The sequence below is a fragment of the Ictidomys tridecemlineatus genome, chromosome 10 (genome assembly GCF_052094955.1).
Source record: "Ictidomys tridecemlineatus isolate mIctTri1 chromosome 10, mIctTri1.hap1, whole genome shotgun sequence".
Lineage (NCBI taxonomy): Eukaryota > Metazoa > Chordata > Mammalia > Rodentia > Sciuridae > Ictidomys > Ictidomys tridecemlineatus.
In genome coordinates this window covers 34,321,885-34,337,122 of record NC_135486.1, presented here as the reverse complement: position 1 = coordinate 34,337,122, position 15,238 = coordinate 34,321,885, and the positions used below count along the sequence as shown (strand labels likewise).

The 15,238-nt window shown below is 45.7% G+C and overlaps 1 protein-coding gene across 1 annotated transcript; it reads left to right on the top strand.

Annotated features, from left to right (window-relative positions):
* The first annotated feature begins 2,143 nt into the window (after positions 1–2,143).
* Ctse (cathepsin E) lies at positions 2,144–14,864 on the top strand. Its single transcript, XM_021729257.3, has 9 exons — positions 2,144–2,326; positions 2,962–3,118; positions 3,731–3,848; positions 4,804–4,922; positions 9,282–9,481; positions 10,972–11,094; positions 12,298–12,439; positions 12,533–12,631; positions 14,093–14,864. Exons 1-9 carry the CDS (start codon positions 2,259–2,261, stop codon positions 14,255–14,257), a joined length of 1,191 nt encoding a protein of 396 aa, XP_021584932.1. The 5' UTR covers positions 2,144–2,258; the 3' UTR covers positions 14,258–14,864.
* Positions 14,865–15,238: the final 374 nt, after the last annotated feature.

Genomic DNA, 15,238 nt, shown 5'->3' with positions numbered 1-15,238 from the left:
AAAGAAGATCAAGCCACATGGAAAACCAAATACATGTCAATGCCAGGTGCTCTCATTTTGCAATAAACAAATGATTTGATTTACATGAAACTTTTTTTTTTATATATAATTCTGTGGGTTGGGGTTGCAGAGGGTCACCTGGGAGGATTTTTTGCACCTGTCAGCGATACAATAATGATATTTACTGGGAGGCTCCTTGAAGGCAAAATAGAAAATGCTTACAAAAAAAAAAAATAGGTAATGAGACTTCTTATCCTGCAGCTCCAACTCCACACCTCACCCTGCAGCTCCACCTCCACACCTCACCCTGTACACACCTCTTCTTATGATAAAAAAGACCTCAAGTTTTCTGACATGCAGCACCTATTCTCTCTCTCTCTCCTCCCCACCCCTTTCCTGCCTTTGCTTTCAGGAAGAAATTCTAGAATCTAAGACCTGAAAGATCATCCAATACAGCAACATGGTTAAAGAAAGCCACTTTCAAGTCAGGCAGACCTGGGTTTCAGTCCTGGTCATAGCATCTTATGCAAGTGACTTAAACCCTCTGGGTGTGTAAAAATCATGGATTTAAAATGATCTGATAGGTTTGGTGTCAGGTTTGAAGGAGCTAGTGCTTATATATTCCTTGACTCGGAGTCTGAAATACAGTTTAAGCCTCCAAAAGAGTCTTATTGTGGACATCCAGCCCAAACTTTTCATTCTATAGACAAAGAAACTAGATTCAGGGAGAATTGATTTCTCTGCATTAGATAGCAAGTTAATGACAAAGACTAGATTCAGGGGTCCAGCCCAGCCCTCTTTCAACTATACCCGAGTGGATTTTCCTTCATTGATCAATTTCAGGAAGGAAAAGGTTGGGGCACTTTCCAACCAGTTGGTCAGTTCATGCTGAGCAGAAGCTGTTGCCAGAGCCAAGATTACCCTGCAGTCCTGGGCCCCCGTCATCAGCAGCCAGCTCACAGCCCACTTAACACACTCTGTCCTCAGAGCTATTGAGCTCTGGTAAAGTTGGTTTCCACAGAGCTCTTATCACTAATTTATCTTCTGAAAGCTGAAGCTAAAAAACAATTAGACGATTACATGGTGTTACCGCTAACAGCCTCAAAAGTTCTGGAAACACAGAAAAGCTCTGCATCCAGCCAGCCTCCTATCCTCATTCCTGAGTACTCTCCCCCCAGGCCCTCTCCCTGAACCGAGAGGCTGAATGATTACCTACTCTGGGCTCCACTCTTGCCCTCAGAGTCCTGTTGCACCCCAAGTGTTCCCCCACCTGCCTTTTCTTAAGAGTCACGGCCAACCATCATGCACATGCTCAAAGCCTTTTGTTCCCATTGTCCACAATGGTTTTCCATAGCAATGTTCAGTTCCAGCCGGGGAGCAAACAGTAATTTGTGAGCAGAGCACTTCCTGTTTCTCTGGTGTTTCCAAAGAGGACAGAATCAATTGTTCTGACAAATGGCCCCATGTGTCCACCCTTTGTCAGAATTTCTGAAATCCAGCCAGAGCCTGGGGTTCCTGGCAGACAGGTGAGCCGGTGTGTACCCCACTCGGGACCAGGTGGTCCACAGCTGCGCACACCAATCAGCCTTTTTTCCAGCCTGGGCCTCTAATCCTAGTGAACAGGGGCAAGTGGGAGGTCAGGAGAGGCCTGGAAAAGCTGTGAGGGGCTCTGGTTATGCTCCTTTCAACAGCTCAGGGATGAGGATGCTATAATTCTTCAGGAGACACAAGAAATACAGAAAAAAAAATATTTTGAGCTTCTGCCTCTCTGAAGTCTTCAGCTGCACCATTCACAGTAACAGTTCAATAGGATGGTGCCTGCTATCCAGGGACATGTCACTCTCTCAGCCAATGCACACAGGGTTTCTTAGAGTCAGCATGGAGTGCCAGAGACCCCGGGAGAAGCTGAGCCTGGAATAACTCTCTCACTCTCAGAGGTTGCATGGACCCCCAGGTTCCCACCCCAGACCCCCACGACTGTTGCAGGAGAGAAGGGACAGAGGGGTGGGGAAGGAATGTCCGCTTACACATACTGTTTACTTTGGGCCTGGCTAGTGACTTCAGGCCTTATCATTGGGTCCTCAGACTGGGCTGGGCTGGGCAGGGCAGGTCTCAGTGTTGGGGAGAATTGTTTCCCCAATTCAACAGCCAGCTCACGGCCCACTTAACACACTCTGTCCTCACTCTGTGTGAGAGAAGGAAGGAGAGGGTGAAGCAGACTCCAGTGGGGAGAGAGAGAAGCTGCTGGTTGGACCACAATGAAAACCCTCCTCCTGCTGCTGCTCGCGCTTCTCGACCTGGGACAGGCCCAAGGAGCCCTTCACAGGTGAGGGGGTGTCCCCGGCACTGAGTTCTACTGGCACAGCCCCTGTCTGCATCCCCAACCCCAGCCCAGCTCTGGGCTGCCCTGGGGGAGGACAGCTTATGGGAAATGTCGAGAAACTGAGGACCATGGGGATCCATGGGAAAGGTGTCCAGGGGCCACTTTGTGTGTGGCCTCGAATGAGCTCCAGAGGCACCTGCCCTTAGCCCTGGGGAACTCCTCTGCCACCATAGAGCAAAAAATTGCCCTTGTGGTTTATTGCTCAAAACCCTCTAGTACCTCCCACAAGAGGCCAACCATGACTGCCACCCAGTTTTACTGTCCCTTTAAATCAGCTTTGATGCAGCTCATGTTATGCTATGGGGGGGTCCCACATCTCCCAGTTCCTAGATCTCAAAGAGCCTGTGTCCAGGAGGGAGAGCTTTTCCACGGCAGGATTCTGAGAGTCTCAGGGCAGAGAGGAGGCTGCCTGGCTGGAGGCAGAGGAGGTGCTGATTCTGGCTGCACCCTAGCCTTGCGGCTCTGCTCTTGTGTCAGTTCCTAGTTAACCTCTGAACAGAGGCAAGGGGGGCAGGGGAGGGGAGGAGAGGGAGGTAGAACTGCGTCCTCTCCTCACATGGGGCTTCGTCTGTCTTCAGGGTGGCCCTCAAGAGGCACCAGTCCCTCCGGAAGAAGCTGCGGGCCCGGGGCCAGCTCTCCGAGTTCTGGAAATCCCAGAACTTGGACATGATCCAGTTCACCGAATCCTGCACCAAGGACCAGGGCACCAACGAGCCCCTCATCAACTACTTGGATGTGAGGCATCTTGGGGATGGGGCCGGGGAGAGGGGAGGAGGGCTCAGCCTCAGGGCATTACAGGGCCATTTCAGCAGTGTTGAAGGTCACTGTGGACTTCTTGGTTTGGGTGATTCATAAGGACTGGTCCCCTGGGTCTCTGTGGACTTTGTAGAAAGACCAGAATGAGTAGAGCTCTCTGCGGGAGGGAAGGGATAAGGATGCAGGCATCCCAGATGGAAGGAGCCCACTTCTGCACTCGGCTGGGCAGCTTACTAACTATGCCCTTAGGCAAAGTACTTGACTTCTCCCAGCTGGTGCCCTGATCCCTAATGTGGAGCTGCTCCTGCGTCCCCTGCCTGGCTACAAAGTTAGGAATCCAGAAAATACAAGTAAAATCAAACCAAGTGCCTGGGGGCTGCAGGGTCCCACATCTCCCAGTTCCTAGATCTCAGAGATCTTCCTCCTTCATGACCTTTCCTCTGCTTCTTTTATGTCCCAGCCATCCCATCTCCTAGGCTCTGTAAGCGCCAATCCATTGTACCCTCTGCTGGGGCCCTAGACACTCTACCTTGGTCCCTTGCTGGCCCCTGCCCTCCACTCATGCCTCCTTCCCTCTCTCCCTCCTTGCAGGTAGAATACTTTGGCACTATCTCCATTGGCTCCCCACCACAGAACTTCACTGTCATCTTTGACACTGGCTCCTCCAATCTCTGGGTCCCCTCTGTGTACTGCACCAGCCCAGCCTGCAGTAAGTGGGGACAGGAGCCCTTGTGGGAGATGACTGGGGTCCAGTCCTGGGACGCCAGGTACTCTGGGGTTGGGGAACAAGGGGTTCCAGAAACTGGCTATCCCTGCCACACCGAGTTTCCCCTCCCCTTCTCTGGGTCTGCCTGGCACTGCTTACAGCTCAAACAGGGCTGGGCCAGGGAGAGAAAGAAAATGTGGTTGCTATCTATGATAACAACTTCATACTGGTCAGAATTAGGAGGGAGAAACCTAGCCATTGAAAAGATAAAACTTCGATTTTATGACTCACTTCCCCTGGAACACCAAAAGAACATGGGAGAAAGTTCCATTTGACCGACTCTACACCTTGAAAAATAAAGGTCAGCAACTCCTGATGACTGTAGTTTCTAAGTACAAACAGTTCACCTACTTGGAGAAGAGTTGGTGGCCCTTCTCCCCCAGAGGTGGGGCTGTGGGTCACAATGGCATGGGTGTGTCCATTGCCCAGAGGTAACTCAGCAGTTTCAGTGAAAACTGAAAAAAGAAGACAGACATAAAGAAAAATGTCTTAGTCTGTGTGGGGCAAGTTCTAGAGAACCTCCTCTGTCCCTGGAAACCCTGACCCAGGTTATCCCCAAGGTTGGGCAGGGTCGGGAGTACTTTGCTGGAGTGGTGATTGTTTACCCCTGAGTTTCTTTTGAAGTCCAGGCTCTGCCCCACACCAACTGGCTGAGACTGCTGTTGGCGCCTGATAAATGGCACTTATCTAGGTGTGCCTCATGAGGTCATTGCGGGCAGTCAGGTTTGCCCAGGGACAACTATTTGCTCCCCAATTAAGCCACATCTCCAAGTAGGCTCACTAGGAAGGGCCATGGTCAGCTTTTCTGGGGGTGCCCTTTCCGTATTGGGAGCTGAGGGAAGAGACGGCACATCTCTAGGGCAGGGATGAGAGCAGTGACCGTACCCTTGCTTTCCAGAGTCACACCCCGTGTTCCACCCCTCCCAGTCCAACACATACAGTGAGCTGGGCACTTCTTTCTCCATTCAGTATGGGACCGGGAGCTTGTCTGGGATCATCGGAGCCGACCAAGTCACTGTGAGTACAATTCCTGAGTCTCCTTCTCTCTTGGCCAGAAACTTGAGAGGGAACATTGTTGGGAGGACTTGGGGGTGCAGTTTCAGGTCTGCTTCGGGAAGAGGTGGAAAGAGGGAGTGAGGCTGGATTTAGGGAAAGGGGGAAGCCTGGCAGGCAGGGGAGCAGCCCCCCCCCACCAGAGATGGTGGCAGTGTGTCAGTCTGCTCAGCTCTCTGGGCCCTAGAGGGACATCAGGGAGCTCCCAGGGGAAACTGTCCCCAGAGCACAAAGACTGCTGGTAGGGCTGGACACCCGTCTGCAGAGGGTCTGAGGAGACAAGACCAGGCCTCCATCCTAAAAGGCAAAGGAGTCCAAGCCACGGGATGCTGCTAGGGGTGGGAGGACTCAGTGAAATAAGTGGGCAAAGTCTGAGGTGCGGAGACCAGGAAGAATCCAGATATCAAAACGAAGGGCCTAGGTCGCACAGGTTGCTCCTTCAACTCCCTCTGGCCAAAGATCATAGGACTTCCAAAACCGTGGGACTCAGAATGATATGAGGACAGAGAACCAGCAGGGTCCTGGTCCTGCAGGGTTACTTTATACAGGCTTATGGGCAGTGGTCTAGGCCTACGCCTTGGAAAATAAAGGTCACCAACTCCTGATGACTGTAGTTTCAGTTCTAAGAAACTATGTAAGTTCTTACTAGAGATAGTAAGAACTATCTAAGAGCAGCAGGGGCTAGCCTTCATGAACATCTGTTCTAAAAAACAGATGCATGCCTATAATCCCAGTAGCTCAGGAGACTGAGGCAAAAATATCACAAGTTCGAAGCCAGCCTCAGCAACATAGCAAGGCCCTAAGCAACTTAGCAAGATCCTATCTGAAAATAAAATACAAAAAGGCCTGGGGATGTGGCTCATTGGTTAAATGTCCCTGGCTTTAATCCCTGATTTAAAAATAAAATCACTTCTAAGTGGATAGGGGTATATTATTAAGTGGAAAACAGAAGCAGAAAAACACTTTGTATGTCGAAATATGTACATATAAAACACAGAGATAAAATAATACACTGTGTTTTCCATTGAAACCATTTCCATTGAAATTGGCAAAAAGAGGAGAATTCTAGTCCACAGCTTGCACTCATGAGCTGGTTCACCTGGTTGGTGCCACAGCATCTCCAGCCTGGGTTGCTTCTTCCTCCAGTGCTTCTTGCTCCAGGGCAGGTGCATGTTCTCCTTTGTGAAAAGGAGTGTCAGCTTTTGCTGCAGGACACCCCCATCATCAAGTGGTTGGGACAGTGAGACAGCAATGTGGGTCTTAGTCCACTCTCATCCTTGGGGGTTCCAATTGATTCTATTTCCACTTGACATCAGTCTTCCCTTTCTGCTGCCCAAACTGTAGACTTCAAGCTATAGCACTCAGACAGAAACAATGTTCTAAGGTATGCTGCTAGCCGACATCTACAATTGCGTATAGTCAAATATCTAAATATACTCCATCTCGTGTGTGTGTATGTGTGTATGTGTGTGTACCCACACCACAGTAAAGTTCAAAGATATAGCTAGCTAATGCAGTTTTAGGGACAACTAAAATCTGAAATGCATGTATTAGAAAAGGCTAAAAATTAATGAATTAAGCTTCTGTTTCAAGTAAAAGATAAATAAGAAAACTATCAAGAAGCAACAGCAAATCAAACCTAAAGAAAGCAAGAGGGAAGAAATAGTAAAGAGACCAACAGGATATCAATGAAATAGGAAAATCAGATTACAGAGAAAATCAACAAAGCCAAGAATTAACTCTTTTCAAGGAGCAATAAAAAATTTTTGTTGCAGGACACCCCCATCATCAAGGGACTAGGACAGTGAGAGAGCAATGTGGATCCCACCAATGTGGATCCTAGCACAATTAGTCAAGAAAAATGAAAGAAAATACAACTTAGAAATATTAGAAATGAAGAAGAGGACATTAATAAAGATCCTGTGGACATTTAAAATAGAAGCTATCAAGAACAGAAAATTCATAATGAAGAAATACTTCATAAGTCATTTTATGAGAACAGAATAAGTTAATTCAAAACTTAAAAAGGATATTATAAGAATTAGAAGTACAGACCAATTTCTCTCCTGTGAATATAGATGCCAATGACCTATATACTAGCAAATAAAATCTTGTAATATATAAAGGGATAATATATCCCAACCAAAAGTCATTTCTCCCTAAAATTAATCAACTAAGAATAAAAAAAGAAAGGTCATATGATTTTCTCAACTGATAAAATTCAATATCTATTCATGACTTAAAAAAAGAAACTCTTAGAAAACTAGAATATAAAGCAACTTCCTTAATCTGTTATAGAACATCTAACAAAGAAGCTCACAGCAAACTTTACACTTCATGGTAAATTGTTGAGAGACTTCTCCCTGAGATCATGAATGAGACAAATAGAATCACTATTTGATTCTGTTTAGTTCATTTTTACTGTCTGTATTCAACATTGTGCTGAAGATTCTAGCCAATGCAATAAGGCAAGAAAAAAATCCAGATAATTAAGACAAAAAAGGAAGAAATAGTCTTATCATTAACATATGATAATATTATATATATAGAAAATCCAAAACTCTCAACAAGTATAATGTTGGGATTAATAACTGAACTTTGTGAAGTTTCAGGAAATGAGGCCAACATACAAAAAATAATTTGTATTTCTATAAAGCAGGAAAAAAGCAATAAAATATGTTTTGTTAATGGCACTATTAATCCCATCAAAAAACATCAACTATCTTGAAGTAAATTTAACAAAGAATGTAGTCTAAAACTTTAAAACATTACTGAATGAAATTAAAAGGTCTGCATAAATTGAAAGATAAACTATTCCCACAGATTGAATGACTCAGTTTTATAAAGAAGTCTAAATTTTCCAAATTTATCTACTTATCCAATCTTATCCCAATCAAAACAGCAGCAATTTTTATTAGAAATTAATAAGCTGATTCTAACATGTATATGAATATAATGTAATACACCAAGATAATTTTGATGAAGGAAAACAATGCCAAATATTATTATAAAACCATAGTAATTTAGTATTGGCACAGGATTAAGAAAATGGACAAATGCAACAGAATTTAAAATTCAGAAACTGCCTTAACAATCACCTGACTTATGTTGAACATGTTATGGCAGAATGCGGAGGAAATAATGGTATATTATTATATCATTAAATAGTGCTAGGTCACTCTGAGATTCATGAACCTTAGGTAGATTATAGATCTAAATGTAAAACATAATACAATAAAAATTTTAGGAGAAAACATAGGAAAATATTTTCATGACTTCAGGGTGAAATAATTCTCTGAAACAAGTTATAAAACTCACTAGTATAAAGGAAAAAATTGACTTGACTGCATTGAAATTCATATATTCTGTTACTCAACTTAAAATGTTATTAAGAGGGTAAAAGCACCACTCACAGTCTGGGAGAAGATTTTTGTAATTAACGAGAAAGGACTTGATTCTGGAATATATCAACAAGAAAATGACCATAGCTCACTTTATAAAAGGGGATATCCAAATGTTCAATTTTATTAATTACCAGAAAATACAAATTAAAACCACAGTTAAACCCCCTGCACATCAACTAGAAAATTTAAATGGAAAAGACAGGAAATAATTAGTGTTAGTGAGGATATTGAGCAATTGGAATTCCCAAAATATTAGTAGTGGAAATATCAATAGGTACCATGATTATGAAAAACTCTTTTTCCTATTTACTCATGCATTACACTTGTATTCCCTGTAATCTTGCGATTTTATTCCCAGGTCTATATCCAACAGAAAAATATGCATGTATTTCCCAAAAGATGTATACAACCAGCACCATTAGTAATAGTCAAATACAGGAAACAACTCAAATATCCATCAGTGGTAGAATAGATAAATATGGTGATATGTTATACCATGGAATACTTATTATATCTGTACTTTATTTACTTCAATTAAATTTGCACAAAAGAAATTAATTAAATGCAAAAAAAAATATTTAGCTGGGTGTGGTGATACACAACTGTAATCCTAGAAGTGGCTTGGGAGGACAGCAAGTTCAAAGCCAGCCTCAGTGATTTAGCGAGGCCCCAAGCAACTCAGTGAGACCTTGTCTCTAAATAAAATACAAAAAAAAAAAAAAAAGGATGGGGATGTGGCTCAGTAGTTAAGCACCCCTGACTTCAATTTCCAGTACCCTCACCCCAAAAATCTTTGTGCCCATTTTATTAAGGAAAGTTGAGAAGGAAAGTAGCTTCAGGATACAGGGAGGATGCAGGGGTCCGAGAACCTTTGCCAGCCATCCCCTCTGCAGTTTTCCTATGGGCTTTCTCCCTGCAGGTAGGGGGACTGACTGTGATTGGCCAGCAGTTTGGAGAAAGTGTCAAAGAGCCCGGCCAGACCTTTGTGAATGCAGAGTTTGATGGAATCCTGGGTTTGGGATACCCTTCCTTGGCTGCTGGAGGTGTGACTCCAGTATTTGACAATATGATGGCCCAGAACCTAGTGGATCTGCCCATATTTTCTGTCTACATGAGCAGGTAAGGCCCATCAAGCCCACCCAGGAAGACAACATGGTGCCCCAGACTTAGTGGCCAAAAGAGCTGACTTGGATCCCTTGCTTGGCCTGTTGTCAGCTGTGTGATCTTGGGCAAAACATTTAACCTCTCTGGATTCTGAAGAAATGGGGTTTGCTTCATAAAGTAGCTGTGACAAGCGCTTTGTAAATTCTACAGCAATTATTGAATTTAAGGATTTCTAGAATTGACTTATTTTTATTAGTCCATAAATATCAAGTTCCTATTACATGTTGGGCATAATGTTTAGACACTGTGGCAAAATAAAATAAAACCAATCCTCAGAGTTGGGGGAGGCAGGAACAAATTGAACTGACAAGAAAAAGAATTGCCTGCTAACAGATGAGCAAAACATTGTTTGTCCATAGCATGGAATATTATTCAGTATTAAAAAGGAAGGAAATTGTGACCCAGGCTACAACATGGATTAAACTCAAGGACAGTATGCTAGGTGAAATAAACCAGTCACAGTAAGATAGATCCTATATGATTCCACTAGCATAGGGTACCTAGAGCTGTCAAAAGCATAGAGACAGAAAGTATGATGGCGGTTGCCAGGGGCTGGAGGAGGAGGAAGGAGGATACATGGAGTCTCATTCTGCAGATTGAAAGAGTTCTGCAGGTTGGTTTGGCAACAATGTGAGAGTACTTGACTCTTTTGAATTGAGCACTCAAAAAATGGTTAAGATGGGAAGTTTTATGCTATCTGCATATATTACCACAATTAAATAAAACTTTAGACATGGTAGCTGGGTATAGTGGCTTATGCCTGTAATTCCAGCGAAGTGGGAAGCTAAGGCAGGAGGATTATAAATTTGAGGCCAGTCTTAGCAACTTAGTGAGGCCCTAAGCAACTTAGCAAGACCCTGTCTTAAAATAAAAAATAAAAAGGGCTGGGGATGTGTGGCTCAGGGGTAAAGCGACCCTGGGTTCAATCCTCAGTACCAAAAAATAAAGCAAAAACTTTATGCATTATAGTTGAAGAGGTCCTGAGGCTTATGTGCCTCTGGGTACTCTTGCCAGGGGCTTGTGGGCGGTCATCTCATCCTCCCTATATGGAATGGAGATTTCTTACCCCTCTGACTCCTTCCCGGGTAGGCCTGGCTTGGGTTCACCCTGATCCAACATAAGCCCATTTTTCCTGTTTCCTCATCCCACATGAAAAGTTCTGAGCTCCCCCTCCCAGGTTGTGCTTCATCCCCAGCATGGCTGCGGTCAGGACAGGCCTGGGCAGAACCGTAGGACAGGCAGGCTGTCTGGGCACCTGAGCTTTCCCCTGCAGGGCTTCCTGCTCCCTCTGTCCCAGGAACAAGTGAGCAGTGAAGGGCAATAGCAAGGGCCCTGCAGTCAGACCAGCCTGGATATAAATCCTTCCACCTGCATGGCTTCCTCTCCCAGAGCCTCAGTTTCCTCATGGGGCCCTTCCTTAACAATTTGCCTTTCTCTCCATATAGTGACCCACAAGGTGGCTCAAGTAGTGAGCTGACGTTCGGAGGCTATGACAGCTCTCATTTCTCCGGGAGCCTGAATTGGGTCCCGGTCACCAAGCAAGCCTACTGGCAGATTGCGCTGGATAAGTGAGTATCCTCCATGAAGTGGCGGCCGCTTGGCGGTAGAACTCAAAACAGACACAACTCAAACTGAGTGACACTGCCGGTCATTAGGAGCGGAAGCTGTGGTTTGAAGGTGTGGAGATGCTGAGCAAAGGTACAGGAAGAGGAATTAGTGACCAGGGACAGAAGCAGCTTTGTTCCTTGTATGTGGGGTGCACCTCTCATTCAACAGACAGCCAATACCAACATGCCGCCTGCTGCCCTGTGTTGGTTCAATGTTATTTGACACGCAAAGCAAGGCCGGAGGGACATGGGGATGCAAAGACAGTCACACAAATAGCTACCACATAAAGTGGAAATGGTCAGGGCTGCCAAGGAGGAGCCACCAAAGAGGCCCAGCAAACAGGGCAGGACAGCTCCTCTCTGGAGATCCCTCAAGGGTTTCATGGAGGGAGTAGAGTTGAAACTGAACCTTTAAAAACAGTACAGTACATGGGTGTGGAGAAATGGGGAAATGCAACTAGATGCCTGCTGTGTACCTGGAGCCGTGCTAGATGGGAATTCAAAGAAGTATCATTCAAGTATCAGGTTCTGCTTGGTACCAAAGAGTAGAAAAGCTGAGATACTCACCGCCTACTTGAGGCCCTTTCAGACTGTGGGGATGCACCTACTGATGGGCCATGACATCATTGTCGGGGATCCTGACCTGCAGTTTTTAATGAAATGTAATACAATAGGAAATATCAGAGTGCCCTTCAATTGTATGTGTGTTACATCAAGCAGTCAGTGTTGCCGGGCCGCAATGGCACACGCCTATAATCCCAGTGGCTCGGGAGGCTGAGGCAGGAAGATCGTGAGTTCAAAGCCAGCCTCAGCAAAATTGAGGCACTAAGCAATTCAGTGAGACCCTGTCTCTAAATAAAAAACACAAAATAGGGCTGGGGATGTGGCTCGGTGGTCTAGTGCCCCTGAGTTTAATCCCCGGTACCCCTCACAAAAAAAGTCAGTGTATTTCTTACTATGGAACTCAGGCGAGAGAGAGAGAGAGAGAGAGAGAGAGAGAGAGAGAGAGAGAGAGAGAGATTGAGATGATTAAACACCCATGTGATGTGAAGGGAGATTAAAATGGGCATCGTCAAGTGCTCTGCTACAATAAAGAGCCCTACAGGGAGCAGAGGTGCTGGGGACCTGGGGAAGCAGGGCTGCTGATGATCCCTTTGCCCTCAGAATCCTGGTGGGAGACACTGTGACATTCTGCTCTGAGGGCTGCCAGGCCATTGTGGACACAGGGACCTCCCTCATCACTGGCCCTTCCCACAAGATCAAGCAGCTGCAGGAGGCCATTGGGGCGGCGCCCATGGATGGAGAGGTGAGTGGGGTGGGGAGGGGAGAGGAGCAGCAGAGTCCAGCCTTCTCCTGGGAAATGAGCAGCCTCTGAGTGGGTCCCTGTGCTCTGTTTTAGTACACCGTGGAGTGTGCCAACCTCAGCGACATGCCAGATATCACTTTCATCATCAACGGCGTCTCCTACACCCTCAGCCCAACTGCCTACACGCTGCTGGTAAGCTCCATTTCCTTTTTCTGCAAGTCACAGGGCCTTGCCCACAAGCCTGCCACTTCCCCTTGTCAACAGTCGCCTGCACTTAGCTACATGTACCCCAAGCCCCCTCCCACATTGTCCTGTCCTGATGTGCCAGTCCCCCCCAACAGGGACACAGTTTCTATGATGGCAACTCCACTGGACTAGTTCTCATTTCCAGTTCTGCCATGAAATAGCCACGAACCTTAGGCAAGCCACGGAGGGGGTTTTCTGAGATTGTCCCTTGGGATTTATCCACTGACAGTTTGAATCCCTTTGACCACTAAGTCTGATGACAGCTATTATCGCATTGTATAAATGAGAATATTGAGACTCTTGGGGTTAGGTAAATGGTTCAGTATATGAGTTGCTTGGGGGAGGGGTACAGAATGAGGTTCTTCTAACATTCAAATTCACATTCCTCAGCAAGCAAGAGAATGTCTTTTATTGCAGTAGACTCTCAAGTGTGGAGGGCAGGGTAGAAAGGAAATTCCTGGGCATTTTGGAAACCTAGAGTCCCTTCCACCACCACTGGCCTCGATTTCCAACATTGCAATTCTTTGGCAATGAAAGACCTGACCAGAACAGTTGTAGAGGAGGAAAAGTTTATTTGAGGGATCACAGTTGCAGAGGTCTCAGTCCACAGAAGTCGACTGCATTCCTCTGGGCTCGAGATGAGGCAGAACAACATGAAGGATGAGTGTGGCAGAGGGAAGCAGCTCACATGATGATCAGGAAGCAGAGAGAGAGAGAGCTCTCCACTTGCCAGATACAAATATACACCCCAAAGTCACACCCCCAATGCCTACCACCTCCAGCCACACCCTAGCTGCCTCAGTTACCATCCCGTTAATCCCTATCTGGGGATTAAGTCACTGATTGGGTTTAGACTCTCACAACCCAATCATTTCTCCTCTGAACCTTCCTGCATTGTTTTACACATGAGCTTTAGGGCGGGGGGGGGGGGGCAGGGGTTGTACACTTCTCACAGAACAGGGGAAGCCTCCCTGCTCTGTTTTTTAAAAAGCTCGCTCAAATGATTCCTCCGAGAACATCAATAAGAAGATAGCAGTGGTTAGATTACACTTACAGTGTAATCTGTCTCCCTAAAAAAAAAATGAACTTGAGCTTTACAGGAAACGAAAGGAACCAGGATTTAAATCAGGGTCTTCTAGTGCCAAGCCTTTTGTTTTTCTGGACGTGCAATAAGGTTTCAGTTTTTCTAACTGTCAAACGATGGTGGGGTGAAGGTGCCCGCCCGGCAGACGAGCAGTTCTCGAAGTTGTAGAACATAGATGAGTGAACTTGTGCAAACAAATACTTCACTGAGCAAACTGGGCTAGGATTATATGAAGCGGGAGGATGGATCCACCAGCAAAAATGGGGGCGGCACTGCTCCCCTCTTCTCCTGTATGTCATTGACATACTTCATTGTGACCTCAGGACTTTGTGGATGGAATGAAGTTGTGCAGCAGTGGCTTTCAAGGACTCGACATCCAGCCTCCATCTGGGCCTCTCTGGATCCTGGGCGATGTCTTCATTCGGCAGTTTTACTCAGTCTTTGATCGTGGAAATAACCGTGTGGGGCTCGCCCCAGCAGTCCCTTGAGCAGGGCTCCATGTCTCTGCCTGTCTACCTGGCAACCCCGGGCCTGTGAGGTTAGGGCATTCTCTACACCTGTCAGCAGGGCCTTTCCCTCAGAAAACAGGTGTTCCCAGAATTGCAACTTGAATTTGGACAAATGGAGCATGAGAGCACACACACACGCATACACAACCTCACTCACACTTCACACACACACACACACACACACACCAAATCAACCACCATCGTGGCAGAAGAATTAAGTTGTGAGTCCATATTCTTTATTGCTTTTTTTGTTGAATTTTTATCACAGAAATCTCCAAACATATACACAGTAGAGGTTGTGATCCAGTAAGTCCCTACACACCCCAACCAACTTTACCAACACATCCACACACGGCCAGGACCCCTTCATCCATATCACCATCCACTTCTCTCTCTCTAGCTCCACAAACTTGGATTATTTTGAAACAAATTCCAAGAATCACATCATTTTATCCATAAATATTTCTATCATCCTCACACATCCAATTGTGATTCAGATATCTCTCATTGCCTCCTAAATGTGTGACCATTTATACAGTTGGCTTGTTTGTATCAGCATTCAAACAAGATCCACAAATTGCATTCATTTGAAATGTCTCTTGAGTCTCTTTTCTTCTATAGAATTGACCATATTCGGAGTTTTGCTGGTGGAAATTCAGAGGTGTCATTTAACATGGGTCTCTGAGCCCATCTTTTCTACAGAATGGTGCTTAGATCTGGAGGCCTGAGTTCGTGGCAAAACACTTCATGGATGGGGCTGGGCGCTTCTTGTTGTATTCCATCAGGAGGCAGATACAGCTGTGTGCCTCTCCACTGGTGGTTTAACACTGACACGTGGGATTGGAATTGTCAGCCTTCGCCATCCATTGACTTTAGCATCTCACCTGCAGGTTTTAGAGGCATTGATGGTCATCACTGAGACCCACTCTATCTATCATTAGGAACTTCTCTACTTCTATT

Excerpts from the sequence above, each read along its gene's own strand:
- Ctse (XM_021729257.3), top strand. The coding sequence starts at position 2,259 with ATGAAAACCCTCCTCCTGCTGCTGCTCGCGCTTCTCGACCTGGGACAG. Across the intron at positions 2,327-2,961 it reads GCCCAAGGAGCCCTTCACAG|GGTGGCCCTCAAGAGGCACC; the intron begins GTGAGGGGGTGT and ends GTCTGTCTTCAG. Across the intron at positions 11,095-12,297 it reads TGGCAGATTGCGCTGGATAA|AATCCTGGTGGGAGACACTG; the intron begins GTGAGTATCCTC and ends CTTTGCCCTCAG.